The 14,379-nt window shown below is 52.8% G+C and overlaps 5 protein-coding genes across 5 annotated transcripts; 1 reads left to right on the forward strand and 4 right to left on the reverse strand.

The window, feature by feature from the left end:
* Window positions 1-118: 118 nt before the first annotated feature.
* Window positions 119-3,579, forward strand: PpBr36_06408 (uncharacterized protein; the record flags this gene model as incomplete). The annotated part of the gene is made up of 2 exons (XM_029893553.1): window positions 119-367; window positions 445-3,579. 2 exons carry the CDS (start codon window positions 119-121, stop codon window positions 3,577-3,579), a joined length of 3,384 nt encoding a protein of 1,127 aa, XP_029746378.1.
* A 382-nt stretch (window positions 3,580-3,961) lies between these two features.
* On the reverse strand, window positions 3,962-5,351 carry PpBr36_06409 (uncharacterized protein; the record flags this gene model as incomplete). The annotated part of the gene is made up of 2 exons (XM_029893554.1): window positions 3,962-5,107; window positions 5,262-5,351. The coding sequence occupies 2 exons, from the start codon at window positions 5,349-5,351 to the stop codon at window positions 3,962-3,964; spliced, it is 1,236 nt and encodes a 411-aa protein (XP_029746379.1).
* Window positions 5,352-5,895: 544 nt separating this feature from the next.
* On the reverse strand, window positions 5,896-6,375 carry PpBr36_06410 (uncharacterized protein; the record flags this gene model as incomplete). The annotated part of the gene is made up of 1 exon (XM_029893555.1): window positions 5,896-6,375. The coding sequence occupies one exon, from the start codon at window positions 6,373-6,375 to the stop codon at window positions 5,896-5,898; it is 480 nt and encodes a 159-aa protein (XP_029746522.1).
* A 732-nt stretch (window positions 6,376-7,107) lies between these two features.
* On the reverse strand, window positions 7,108-9,550 carry PpBr36_06411 (uncharacterized protein; the record flags this gene model as incomplete). Its single annotated transcript, XM_029893556.1, has 5 exons — window positions 7,108-7,632; window positions 7,695-8,467; window positions 8,553-9,184; window positions 9,272-9,359; window positions 9,448-9,550. 5 exons carry the CDS (start codon window positions 9,548-9,550, stop codon window positions 7,108-7,110), a joined length of 2,121 nt encoding a protein of 706 aa, XP_029746521.1.
* Window positions 9,551-10,453: 903 nt separating this feature from the next.
* PpBr36_06412 (uncharacterized protein) lies at window positions 10,454-14,116 on the reverse strand (the record flags this gene model as incomplete). Its single annotated transcript, XM_029893557.1, has 6 exons — window positions 10,454-11,081; window positions 11,157-12,313; window positions 12,379-12,517; window positions 12,594-12,922; window positions 12,996-13,878; window positions 13,947-14,116. The coding sequence occupies 6 exons, from the start codon at window positions 14,114-14,116 to the stop codon at window positions 10,454-10,456; spliced, it is 3,306 nt and encodes a 1,101-aa protein (XP_029745895.1).
* Window positions 14,117-14,379: the final 263 nt, after the last annotated feature.

Below are 14,379 nucleotides of genomic sequence, written 5' to 3' on the forward strand. Positions count from 1 at the left end.
TATCTTATCAGCAAAAAAAAATATCCAAGTGCTCTCTGGTTTGGAGGCGCATGCAGCGATAGGTGCGATATAGAAAACTACACGCAACATCAAGCCAATCTATACGCTGCTGGCTGCTATGGAGACCTCACCCCCCAAACGTCGGAAACTGTCGCAGTCCGCCGATGCAACAATGCTTGGCTCTGCCACTCTCGAAGCAGCCGCTAGTTCGGCCGGCATGTACCGACCCAGTACCTTTATCCTGGAAACCGAGGAGCTACTCAAAGAAGTAAAGGTAGACTCTACAAAGTCGCTTACAGGCGTTGAAGAGCTGCTGCATCAAGTGAAGAGCGCCGTTGAAGCTCTTCAAGGCCATGAACCAGTTCCCGTAAGTAAATTTCCCGGTCGTCTCGCAGTAAAGCCCGCATGCAGCCAAGCTAACCCGCCTGTTCTCTTCTTTTCTAGATACACGATGCCATCCAGAAGTTCGAAAACAAGCATGACATTGTCATTCCTTTCCCTGAACCACGCCCAAGCCAAGATTCGCCCTACAAGCTTTCCTTGGACACACCATCGACATTCAACGTTGTGGGGAGCTATGTCCTCAAAACCATGGTCAAGTCTCAGGGTGATCTAGCCGTCGACATGGTCATTGAGATGCCTAAGTCTATGTTCCAGGAAAAGGACTTTCTGAACTTGCGGTACTTCTACAAAAGGTCATACTTCCTGGCGAACGTTGCTGCGGCAGTGCGCAAGGCACTGCCTGACCTCGAGGTTTCTTTTGAGAATATTCACGAAAACCCACTCGCTCCCATTCTCTGTGTACAAAAGTCATCCGCCAATGCGGGAACCAAGAAGCGACAGTCCAATGGCTCTAAAATTTGCTTGACAGGAGGGCCCAAGGTTTTGGTCATCCCATGCGCCCCCGCCGATCTGTTTCCGAAGAATAAGCTCACTTCCACAAGCAATTGCATTCGTTCTTCAACTGCCGACGAGAAAAAGGAGACTCAGCCACCAACACCATTTTACAACTCTACCGTCAAGTCTGACAGCCTATACTTTGCGTATTTCAAGACCCTCTTACAGACCAAAAAGTCGTCGCCAGCTTTCCTGGACGCTTGTACTCTTGGACGCGTGTGGCTTCACCAGAGGGGATTCAGCGGGTCGATCTCACGTGGCGGTTTCGGACACTTTGAATGGGCGTTGCTGTTGACTCTGCTCATGCAGGGTGGCGGTGGACGCAAAGGCGAAGCAGCTTTATCTTCGTCACTCAGCAGCCACCAATTATTCAAGGCGACCATGCAGTTTCTGGCAAAGTCAGATTTCACCAGTGGCAGCCACAGACCTGTGATACTCGGAAAGTCTAGCGCTGATATCTCATCCGATGGCACACGCGAGCCTGGTCCTGTGCTCTATGATGCGGCCAGACAACACAACTTTGCGTACAAGATGAGCCCTTGGTCGGCATCACTCCTCAGGAAACACGCGAAGTGGACACTGGATCTTTTGAACGACAGCACTGTAGATCAGTTTTCGCCAACATTCATCATGAAAGCGGACGTACCCCTCCAAGTCTTCGACTTGGTCGTCAAGGTACCGTGTCCTGATGCTAAGAATTCTGCAAGTTCTGTATCTCGAGGACCGACATTCGAATTCGCAAATCGGGTGTATAAGATTATCAACAAAGCTCTGAGCGAGCGTAGTCAGCTTGTGCATGTTCAAATCCCAGAACAGCACCACTGGTCTATATCGGAACCGGCGGCTCGACAGGAAACCGGTGAGCTTCTAGTTGGGGTCATATTCAACCCTGCTGAGATGGCTCGCACCGTCGATCACGGGCCATCTGCCGAGGATAAAGTGGAGGCCAGAAAGTTCCGGCAGTTCTGGGGTGAACGATCGGAGCTGCGACGTTTCAAAGACGGCACTATTCAAGAGACACTTATCTGGAAGCAGACCACTGCTTTTGGTGTTTGCGAAGAGATTATTGCTTATATTCTCAACCTGCATCTCAAGATACATCACGATGAACTCGAGTTCCGCGGCAATGGCTTTACGTCCCTCATTCACGCGAAGCCCACAGATTCAACGGCCTACTCTGCTGCCGTACAGGCTTTTGCTGATCTCGAAAGAGAGATAAGGGGCCTGGAAAACTTGCCACTTCAAGTGAGACAAGTGGCTCCAGCGGCAGCAGAACTTCGCTCAGCTTCAGTGAAGCCACCGCAATTGGACTCTGCTCGGGGGCCATATAGGCCAATGGATATTGTGATATACTTTGAGGCTTCTGGGAAATGGCCTGACAACATCGCTGCAATTCAGAGGACTAAGGTTGCTTTTCTACTCAAGATTGGCAGTATGCTGGAGTCGGCAAACTCAAGTATTACCACTCATGTCGGGCTTGAAGACGCTGAGCATGAGCAACAAAACCTTGCATTTTTGGATATAGTCTACGACGAAGGTGCAGTTTTTCGACTACGAGTTCAGAGCGACCTTGAGGAGAGTCTATTTGAGAGGCAGACCAAAGATAAAACACTCGACCAACATGTGCGCGCCGAAAGCTCGAACCACCTTGCTACTTTCCGACGCCAATATACCCATCTCCCGATGCTGAACAGGACAGTTTCTACCCTCTGCACGCGTTTCCCTGCCCTCTCTTCAACGATTCGTCTAGCGAAGCATTGGTTCAATTCTCACAAATTGAGCAATCATATACTACCTGAAGCGGTTGAGCTGATGGTCCTTCACGCGTTCCTCAACCCTGCGCCCTGGCAGACACCCACAAGTGCCACCACCGGGCTACTTCGAACATTACTGTTGCTTTCCAAATGGGATTGGCGAAACGATCCTCTGGTCGTCGACCCGTCTGCAGATATGAATAGCGAAGAGCGGAAGGCAGTTGCTACAAGGCTCACGGCATGGAGGCAGACGCTGGATCCTGCCATGAACCGCACTGTTCTGGTTGTTGCTACGCCTTCTGATGCCACCGGAACTGCTTTTACCACTGTGGACGGCCAACCCTTCCCAAGTCGTGTAGCTGCTTCACGAATGACTGCCCTCGCACGCTCGGCGTGTCGGCTTGTTCGCGAAAAGGGGGTGGACCTGGAGCCTCGCATGTTGTTTGTGCCTTCTACCGCCGAATACGACGTCTTGGTGCGGCTGGATGGGTCTGTAGTCAAGAAGTTCGCCTCACTCAAAGATGGCAATGCGCCAAAGTCAAAGTTCAAGAATCTGGACCCGTCGATGGCGCAAGGTCGCGTACCACTGGCCAGGGATCCTGTTGACACTCTTTTGGGAAGATTGTCTGATGTTTACGGCTCAACTCTTGTGTTCTTCTACGGTGGCTCTCAGGATGCTGTCATCGGTGGCTTGTGGAACCCTATGCTGGCGAGGCGGTCTTTCCGTGTCAACTTGCCGTGCTCGTTCAAGCCAGTCGAACAATCAAAATCGACGGCGGAAACCAAATCAGAACAAGACGAGGACAATGAAAGTAGTGAGAATGAGGGCGATGATCTAGTTGAGGTTAATCGAGACGCTATTTTGTCCGAAATAGCGAGGATAGGAGGCGACTTGATTGAGAGCATCGAGGTGAAGAAAGGTGGTTAGCGGATATCTAGTACACCAATCGGAAATATGTAATTGAATATGAGTTTGGAACGTGGCTTGTTACCGTTACTGCTGGTGACGAAAACAAGAAAAGAAATCCAATGTACACCCCTGAGCAGATGCGTCAACATCTTTCACCCCATCCTTACTCTATCCAAGGCCTTTCTATTCAATAACGGAACCTAGAGGAAGTTCAGGTTTGAAAGAAACGGAAAAACAGGCTAGGAATATGGAGAGCCAAGCATTTATGCTGTTATTTCCGTACAAGATATCTACCAAGTGCGAGGAAACAGGCCACGGTGATCATCAAGCTCGGCTCACGAAATCAATTTTGGTTTTAAAACTGGCTCATGGTTTATTATGGGTAAAGTAGCTATGCAAGTTAAAGTAATGATTCCATCCTTTTCTTGGTCATCTCGAGGACCGTCACGATGCTGTGGTCCAGACCCTGTTTTGACAACAGGGAGACGACCCAAGACAGTGTCTTTCCGGCGAGTTCGGGCTTTCGGTCCGTTGCTTCTAAGCCCTGCGTAAGTCTTCCCAAAGATTCTCTCAACGCCCTCGGGAAATCAGCAGACGTGAAATCTTGAACTGGGAGTAAGGGCTGGCGGATGTAACAATCCCAAGTGGCCGGATGCCTCTCATAGGACTTCATCATTGTGTCCAAGACGTGCTGTATCAGGTCTGCGCAGGATTCGACTGTAAATATGAAGCGAGAAAACATGTTGAAGAAAGCTTCGGCGGAAGTGGCCTCGAAGAACTTTTGCTTGGTCGCAATGTCAAAAATGGCCCGTGGTATTGCGCCTCCCAGGGCGGGACTCTTTTCCAGTTTCTTGACCGCTTCTTCGTCTTCAATCTTGGGCGCTTGTTGCCTCTCCAACGCCTTTGCAGCAGCCATCTCCCTGTCAGGTATCAGGTCTCCATCGTCATCATCGTCGGACTCGTCGCTGTCGTCCTTGAGCTTGATCTGGTCACTATCGTCGGTCGACTGCTCCTTCCTGAGAGCAGCAAGCGCCTTCTTGCCCTTGCCCCTGCTTTCAACCTTGGCCAGCCACTCCATTTCGACGCGGGCATACTCGACCCAAATGAAGACGCTTTTTGTGCAGAACCGACAGCCGCGGAGGAAGTACGCCCTCGCGCCGTCCATGTCCCCGTTGGCGGCGGACCGCCTCCCGACCAGCGTCCAGAGCTCTGCATCCTGGGGGTGCAACCTGAGGGCGCGGGTGGCGACGCGCCTCCAGCGCTTGGCGGCGCCCTGCTGCGAGAGGTGCTCGAGGTAGCTCCGCCACATGTGGACGGAGCCCGGGTCGCGGTTCACGCCGCGCTCGTGGATCTGACCCAGACGCCCGACGCCAGCATGCTGATGCGTGAGCTGTCGTATGCCCAGACGGGCGCAGCGTCGGGCGCGGAGGGTCTCGAGGCCGCGCTCCCACTCGGCGTAGGCGAGAAAGTCTGGGGCCTTGGAACCGGGCGCAAGGATTCGGTGCTCAAAGTCGGTTCGTTTGCGGACCAAGTTGCGAATCTCATCCTGTTGTTGCGGAAAATAACGGTCAGATAAAGTTGTTTATTCGCAAGTTCAAACGACGTGTACGTCGCCAGCTATTGTTTGTGTCAAACAAGCCATCGGCCGGATCGCGACACGAAAGGCAACAAAAAGGCGGGGGGAGTAATGATGAACTAACCCTGGTGAAAATCTCCTTGTCCTCAAACTCTCGCAGCTGAGGTACGGCCTGCTCCAGAAAGAATCGCGCTTTGTCTGCCACCCCGGCCATTGTTTTCGTCAACCCGTCAAATCCCCAAGTTTCTCTGTTGACAGGGGAAGAGTAAGGTTGAAATCGATGTTCGGTTCTACTTGTTCTGGTCTGGGAGCGATTCCCGCCGTCTTGCAACTTTTTTAGTGGGTCTCGTTCTTATCGATACCCCATCGCCGGCTTATCGACGACAGGAAAGGGTTCATCGGTCCCACCGGCCTGCTGTAGCATCGCTGGTCAAAAGTCGTAGAGTTGCCTCCCTGTTGTACAATCAATCTCTTGCACTGTCCATTACCATGGGATGGATTATGACAGCTTGTTTCCCCTGAACCATATAAACAACAGGATACTACCGTGAATCACAAGCATTTAACTTATACCACTTTTCTGTTTTTTGATTACTCGGGATATACAATATTCAGCTGGCCCACATCTATCATTTTCAAGCCTCAAGTAACCGACTCATCAACTATTTACCAGCTCTAGGTCCAAGACTCTATCGAAAGACGCAGTATTTTCTTGTTGAAGCTGCCCGGTAAGTCAATTGCCACAGTTAGTCAGCAGTCTAAAGCCTGTGATACAAGGCCACAAACTCCAGACTCTTCAAGAACCACTCTCCATCGACCCTCTTGTAGACCTCATGGTAATGGCCACCAGCGGTGGCGTGGCCATTCTTCGGCTCAGTAATTAGGCCGGCATGGGTCATGATGACGAACACGGCCTTGACCTCGTCGTCGCTGATGCGCTCGAACGAACCGCTGTCCACCATGTGGATTGTCTGCAGAGATTCGAATGTACTTTTCATAAAGGTTACCATTTCGTCGCGGTTGTCGAACTTGTACGGCTTGCTTTTGTCTTGGTGTTCGAGTGCGTTGGTCATGATGGTGCCGTCGGCGAGCTTGTATACCATAGTGGCTTCTGGCAGGGCGACGCGTTCAAAATCGGCCCAGGTTTTGGCGTCGGCGGCCCGGCAGTAGAGCTGCTTCTTGCCTCGGATGGCCTCCATGACTTCGATCGGGACGGTTGTGTTTGGTGCGGGTGTCATGTTGGGCAATTCTTATACTTGTGTACCCTGATTTTTCTTATGTCTTCCTGATTCTTTCTTTTGTTTTCTTCGTCGCCGGCTAATGAACCACAATGGACGGACGCTTTGGTAGCAGTTCTGGTGTAGCAAGTGCTCTACATATAGTCCAGTCATTCTACGAAAAGCCGCGCGGGGTTGAAATACTCTTGCAAGCCGGCCTGGCTTCATCTAGGTGGGTGCAGCTATGGTATGATGGACCACATTTACCTACAAGGGTGATTGTGTATTACTGAGCAACCATGCTTTTGCTTCGTACTTGTCCACCACTTTACTGCGAAAAATGTCTTGTGTGGAGTCTTGGCTGCTGCAAGAAGCCCATAATGAGGCAGTGTTGCATGGCTTTACGATTCGTACTTTGTACACTTGGTGGATGAGGTTCCCGCTTCACCTCCAGGCTCCCACGTCAAACACTTTTCATGAAGCGGGGAAATAGCGCAAACCCCCCTGGTCATATTGACGCACTTGGCAGCGTCTACCACCTTCCCTACCTCGCGTGGCGGAGTATTATGCGGTTTGTTCCTGTGGAAAAGTAAGTCTATTGTGTATGTATTCTTGACCCTACCACCACCGAAATCCGGTGTGGGGGCTTCGAGATTCCTACCCTCTCTCCTTTTTCGACTTGTCCGGGGTCTACCGAGTAAGCACCTCGTCCACAAGACAATGCGAGAAATCGCCCCTACCTGCTCATTAACATCAGTTGGCATCGTTCCTCACACGCTCAGTCTTGGGGTCACTCCGGACAAGATCGTCGACATCAACCCTCTTGTCCGACAGGTCATCGCTCGGAGTTCCAGTACCACCAACCTCACCGCTGTCGGCTTGTTTGCTCTCCTGCATATCGTTGACACCCTTGATGTTCCTGTCCAGTCCGGCCTCCGTCGCGCCGTGTGCGGCATCCTCGGGTGACGTGCCCAGCGTGACGCCGGGCGCATACGGCAGGATGCCCTCGTTGAGGCGCTGCTCTGGGATGAAGACATCAAACCACCGCGGGAGGAGGAAGCCGAGGAGGACGACTGCGATGATGCAGTGGGATATGGCAAAACCAAGAATCTCAAAGGGATCATGCATCCTCTGAGTAAATTTGGGGTAGCCGAGTGAGAAGACGATGAGCAGGATAGGCGCCGAGATGTACTTGAGTACCGGCGCCCAGAAGAACGGGATGGCCCAGTTGTTTCCACGCGCAACTGTGATGCCCAGATCACGGCGCAGCTGGTTGCCCTGATGTTGTGTCAGCACAGAGAGACCAGGAATGCGAACGAAAAGCCGCGGCCGGGACTTACAGAATAAAAGGCCAGCCACCAGAACTTGCTGAGCAGAGACTTGTCGCCCCAGAATCTGGGCGCCGGTACCGAGGGCGTCCTCGCCATGAAGACAGACAACAGCAGGGCGGCAATAAAAATCCCGAATCCAGCACCCGCGCCAGCCTCGGGAGACACATGGTGTGCAATAATCAGACCAACGATAAACGCCAGTGCATAGCCGCCGTTGAAAATGGTGAAGGCTGGAAGGCCTACCTGTCCGGTAACATCGCGGAAACGGTAAATAGTGGTGGCGACTACACATTCGAGGGCAACGATGCCCACCAAAGACATATCGCTGATCCAGGCGTCGACAGCGTTGAGCAGATCCCTGCCAAAGTGAGTGGCGTACATGAGCGAAAAAAGAAACGAGATTATGATGACGATGGTCGAGACGGCAACGCGTGAAACCCGCTTAGAGATCCCCGTATCCATGACCATGGTCACCAGGGATTCAAGCATGGCAAAGCAAGAGCTGAATCCGAGCACCATGATGGTGATGAAGAAAATGACGGCCCAAAAGTTGCTTCCAGGCATCTGCACAAAGGCGGCTGGCAAGGTGATGAAGGCTAGGTTGTACGTCCCCAGTACTTCACCACTGTCTGGGTGCATGCCAAGATAACCAACAATGCTAAAGACAGCAAAGCCTGCTGAAACCTCGATGGCCGAGTTGCTACAAGCAATGATGAGTGCGTCCTGCACTGCATTGGCATACTTTTGGTTATACGAAGCATATGAGGTGTAATAACCCATGCCTGATATCAAGTTTATCAAATGGTCAGCGGGAATTCTCCGAATCAACCAAGCAGAGAGGTCGACTATGACTCGTTGGGAACATACCTGCGCCGATGGAGAAAAATATGTGACTCGCAGCAGCCTGCCAAATGGCGGGCCGACTAAGCTTATCACCATGCCACTCGGCCACATAGAGCTTGATGCCGTCGACCGCATTTTCCATGGATGCACCGCGCCCAAGGAGAATGATAATCATCACAATCGGCATTCCCATTGTAAAGTACACCACGCGGCCTGTCAGCCCGACACCGCTGAACATGCAGAGCCAGACTATAAACCAGGTGAAGGCGCTCCATCCAACGATTTCGCCCACCATCCCCGACTCCGGGTAAGAGGCGTACCTAGTCACGGAGCCGTCAACAACCTCCCCTGGGATACCAGGCACAGCTTGGACAACTTGATTGTCGAAAAAGTCCTGGCTGTCTTCAGCCCAGGGGAGCGGGTTCGAGAAGGAATGCCGGAAATAAACCATGACCCAAGCGAGGATGGGCACAAAGTAGTTGGCGACTATGTAACCGTTCATGACGAGAGCAAACCCGAGACCTTTGGACCGACGTGATATGTGGTCATACGCGACGAGGCATCCACCGCGGTAGGCCTGGCCGATGGACACCTCAAGGATGACTACAGGAATAGCCAGAAAGAGGACTGCCATGAAATATGGTATGAACCATTGTCTATTGGTGGTGGAAACAGTCAGCACGGCTTTGTTGTGGCAGGCAGGCAGCTCTTTACACATTTTGGCAGCGCAGCAGAGAACTCACAATCCATTGTTTTGAAAGGCAATCGACGGAAATCGCAAAAGGTTTCCTAGACCAACAGTACCCCCCATGCAGGCGAGGACGAACGCAGCTGCTCGAAAAGGTCTGGTCAGCACCATCGAAACGTCTGTCTACCAACCAGACAGGCATGAGAAGTTGGGGTGTGTTGTGAAGCTCACTTCTCGAAGGCCAGTTATCACGTCCATCATCACCCTTCTCGGCCTCGGGTGCAAAAGCGCGATACGCCTTTCTCAACAAGTTCTTTCCTTTGTTTTCGGGCATCTTGTTCGTCACACGTCCGCTCGTCTAGAGCCCTACGAGACTCGGAAACAGAGAGTATAAGGTGTGCAGGAATGGCCCTCTGGGTGGAAAACGCCACGGGGCTGGGCGGCGGATGCCATCTTAAAAGAGTCCGGGGAGGACATCTCTTTGGCAAGAGGCGAGGCGAAAACTCACACAAAAACACCAAGACGCACCAAGAACGGGGGGGAGGGGATGATCAGGAGATTTCTTGGCCAATGCTAGACATCTCCGCCTGGGTTTGACATCGCTTTCGCTCTATCAAGCTCGGGGAGGCGGAATGACTCGAGCTTTTACGGGTATGCATGTTGCTTGGCAAATCCAACAGCGCGGATGAGGTGTGCCTAGCCAAATCCTGTCGGTTTATGGCACATAGTCGCGCCGAGCGTGGGACCTACCCGTCAAACATCTAAAAAAAAGCCGATAGGAACGGATGGGCCGTCCAATTACACGAACGGCTGACTTGCAGGCTGGGCAAAGTGGATTATAGGGCCTTCTTGGGGGGAACCAAGACTTCTTACACTGGGGTGGCATCAGGTTTGGACAAGCCGACTTTGCCGCGATTCCAACGCTTAGGTTCGCCCCGGTCACGCGACCCTGAGAATACGTTACATTTCAAGTGAATTTCTTTAAGCTCCTGATAATTAGATTTGCTGCAAGACGACAGGAGAGGCCGGGACTCGGCTTTGCCCAGTAAGTATCAAGGGGCATCATCGAACCCTTTGTGCGCATCCTGGCTTGCCTGCTCGTTCATCTCTATCGGTTGCGGATCCATCTATTTACCCAGTCTTGGCACCTCTAAATGTCAGACCCTGCAAGCTCCCTGCGCAATGACGCAGCACCGTCCAAAAGGCCAGGCCCGCTTGTTGCTTTGCGGAATTTGATCTAAGCCAAGACCAATCTGTATGTCTGCACCTGGAACGGCCCAATGTCGACTTCGAAGCCGCGGCCATCTTCAGCTAATGGCACCTCGTCCCCGTCATCTTCCAATATGTTGGTCTTTACAACCTTGGCCAGGCTCCAAGGCGAGCGCACCGTCCCGACGCCACGTCCTCCCAGGCTGTCGAAAACCCGAACAATCACCGACTTCTGACCTTGGGGTCGCGCCGGCAGGTCGCCGCGACTGACATCAGCGTCGTCTTCGCCCCGCTTCACCGCGTCGAGCACGAGGTTCTTGTCGCCGGTCAGGGTCAACGGCTGCGTGGAAAGCTTGGAAATCAACGAATCGTCACCGGCTCCGACGACGCGTAGAGGGTTGTTGAAGTTGAATGACGCCCGGACGGTATCGGGCCCGAGAGGGCCGACATGCGGCATGATGGCCCAGCGGATCGCGTGCTTGCCCATGTCGGCCGTATCGTCGGGGGCTTTGGGAGACCGAAGGAGCGAAAGGCGCATCACGTTTCCGGCCGTCGAAAACCCGTACTTACTGTCGTTGAGGATAGACACGCCGTATCCGTGCTCCGAAAGGTCGGCATACTTGTGCGAGCACACCTCAAATTTGGCCATGTCCCAACTGGGTGGAGAGAAAGAGAAAGAGACGGAGGTCAGCACAGAGGCTATCTTTTTTGGGGACTGGGCTCTTACTTACGAAGTATTGTAGTGGGTCGGCCTGCGAATAACACCATACTGGGTGTCGTACGATGCTTCGTGGTGCCGAATATCTACGGGGAACTCAACCTTGAGGAATTTCATATTCTCATGCCAGTCGACCTCTGCAGAGAATTCGACGTACGGGAGATAGCCTTCGTCAGGGAGAGATGCTGATAGCGAGATTGTCGTCTTGATGGAGCTCACTTCGCTGATCTTCATCTCGGTTGCTACACTGACACGGTGAGGGCCATTTTCGACGATGGTTGTCGTCGCCGCGCTGCTGCCAGGCAGCTCTTGTCGCGTCTCCAGATGGAACACCTCGACGTCCCAAGCTTGCCAGTACACCGGCTTGTCGTCGTAGATTGCGTACTGGTTTGCCTTGCCTGCCAGGACCTCCCGTTTGGCCCTCTTGTCGTAGAGCGAGGTGAGGCAGCCCTTCTCCACGGTTACGGTGAAAGCTTCATTCTCTAGCACAAATACGCCCGAAGACAATTCTTTCACCTTCACGGCCTTTTGGCTCTCGGACTCCTCGAAATTCTGGGTGGAAAGGAGCATGCCTCGGCCGCGAGCAATAACATCTTTTCCATCCTTGGTCTTGACGAGCTCGGCGCGAGGCCACGGCAGTGTGTTTATGGCAAGCCGACTGCTATCAGATTCCTGAGATAGGCCAAGAGTCTTGTGGATGGTTTGCAAAAGTCCGGCTGCAGTCTCGAACACCTTGGCATACACCTTGTCCGAGTCGTCGTAACACATTTTGATCGCGGTGCCAGGGAGACAGTCGTGGAACTGACACAGCAGCACACCCTCCCACATCTGCTGCAGCTGCTTTGTCGGATACTTGTAGCTTTCGGGGCTCTCAATCGATGCCAGGGTTGCCAGAATCTCAATGTCTCTGAGCAAGAACTCTGCTTGCCGGTTTTTGAGCTTTGTATTTGCCTGGGTCGTGTAAACACCCCTGTGGAGCTCAAAGTAGAGATCTCCATGCCAAGTAGGCAAGGTTTGTGCTTTTGGCATAAGTTGGTCAAAGAACTGGTCGACTGTTTTACCTAGGTGCACTCGCGGGAGCGTGCCAGTAGTGTCGGAAAGGCCCCTGAGTCTCCGGAGTCGTTCAATCTGCTCCCAGGTGGGACCACCACCACCATCTCCTTTGCCAAACTAAATTTGAAATCGGTCAGTCGTTTCGGCCAGCTGGTCTACACGTTACCTGGATGCATGCCTACCAAGATAAGAGAAGTCCGGTCCTTGTCTAGTGTCCTGTGCTCGACAACGCTGCGCTTTATCTCTGCGAGTGTTCCATTGGCGCAATAAGTCTTTGCCGGCGGCATATGGCACAGCACCTGGCTGCCATCGAGCGAGACCCTATGATTTCAAGCAGACCAGCTTAGCTTTGTGTATGGCTGGTCTGAATTGAGATGTTATATGGGTGTGAGCTTACCAGTTAAACGTAGTGTGCGGGAAGTCGTTGACGCTGTTGAAGCAAAGCTTTTGGGTAACAAAACGATCCATTCCGGCCTGCCTACACAGCTGGGGTATCTGGGGACTTTGTCCAAAAGTATCGGGCAGAAAGCTTGTGGTTGACCTGCTGCCAAAATTGCTTTCGAAAAACCGCTGCCCGTAAAGAAACTGTCTGACCAGAGATTCGCCGCTGGGCATGTTGGTGTCGTGCTCAACCCAGCTGCCACCAATCGGGTGGAATTGGCCAGCAGCTACCTTGGCTTTAACCCTCTCAAAGACATATGGGTACATCTCTTTGAGCCAAGCAAACTACATAGAGAGAATTGGCTTCCGGTTAGCCGTGATTGACAGAACCAAAGTGTCATGTGGCATGGGAACCTACCTGTTGTGCCTGTGAGCATGCAAAGTTCAGCTCTGGGTAACGATCCATCAGATCGCACTGGTTGGACCAGGATCTGGCAACCTTGCGCTTCGTCTCCTCCCAGGGCCACAGCCAGCATGTGTCAATGTGACAATGCCCAACCGCAAAGACGTCCGGACTCCTGCTGGGGTCCGCATATACAGCTTCCGAGTCGACATTTGGCCCCAGGTATCTTGCAGCAATTTTGCGCGCCGCGGTGACGGAGCTCTTGTCGCCCAGCTTGAACGTGTCAATGATCTGACTGGCTACCGTCAGGGCCTCACGCTGCTCCCAAGAGTTTTCGGGGAACTCCATGGCAGCTTCGGATATTATGGAGTAGTCGGACAGCAACCGGCGAGCGTCTAGAAAGACAGACACAAGCTCCGAGGTTGCCAACGCGAACTTCTTGTCGGGGTCTGGGGGCTGGATCGAGTCGCCTCCCGGATTGTTCTTGAAGATCGGGGCACCAGGTCCATTGCCAAACATGCCGTTGCACGCCATCTCGATGTAAATCGTATGCTGGGCCCCGTCCCGGAAGGTGTCTGGAATGATCCACTCCACCCTCTCTTTGCGGCCCGTGAGGCCTTGGAGAGGGTTACCATCGGACGTCCACACGGTACCCTCATTGTTGCAGTCCCAATGCAGTTCGATGTGCTCGGCAGCCTGCATCTCAGCCGGAAGAATTATGTCCACCTTGAACCAGTGAGTAGACCACGATGGCCCGAACGATTCCCCCACCTGTGTTGGGCGGAACTCGTTTGATGGGCTGGTGGCCTCGGCAAAAGTTGGGCGCGTCAGTCCTGGCGCGCTCCATACGGATAGGCTGAGATGTGGTGGCTCTGAGACATTCTGATCATAAAGCATGCTATTTTTGATGGCATTATGAGTATACGGCCCTTTTTTTTTTAGATGCATCAAGGTATAATCACTTACGCAAGCAGATTGGACTTTTCCCATTGGCCTGGCCCAGAAAAGTTCGGGAGTCGCTTCTGATAGAGATGATTGATGCGTTTCCCTACCGGTACGTTGGCACGTAGGGGGTATGTTCGACTGATGGCGGCGCCATCGCCGTGATCACCATTACCACGGTCGCCCGAGCACATTTTATGAGGTTTGTCAAGACCACTGTTCAAGATCAAAGAAAGGATGTGTGATCAATGAGCTGATAGACTATCAAATGAGCCGACAGGGCTGTTGTAGAGACGGATGGGCTTGTTATGCTATGTCAGATTAGCACCCGCCTAAATCATTCTGTCCTCCGGGCCCGGGGAGCCAACATCGGGTCCAGTATCTGGGCACATGTTATTGACTGCCTCGGGGGGCTATCCGGTCGACTCTGTCGGTATTGCCCCTTTTCTGGTAATCT

This window comes from Pyricularia pennisetigena (assembly GCF_004337985.1).
Source record: "Pyricularia pennisetigena strain Br36 chromosome 4 map unlocalized Pyricularia_pennisetigena_Br36_Scf_6, whole genome shotgun sequence".
Lineage (NCBI taxonomy): Eukaryota > Fungi > Ascomycota > Sordariomycetes > Magnaporthales > Pyriculariaceae > Pyricularia > Pyricularia pennisetigena.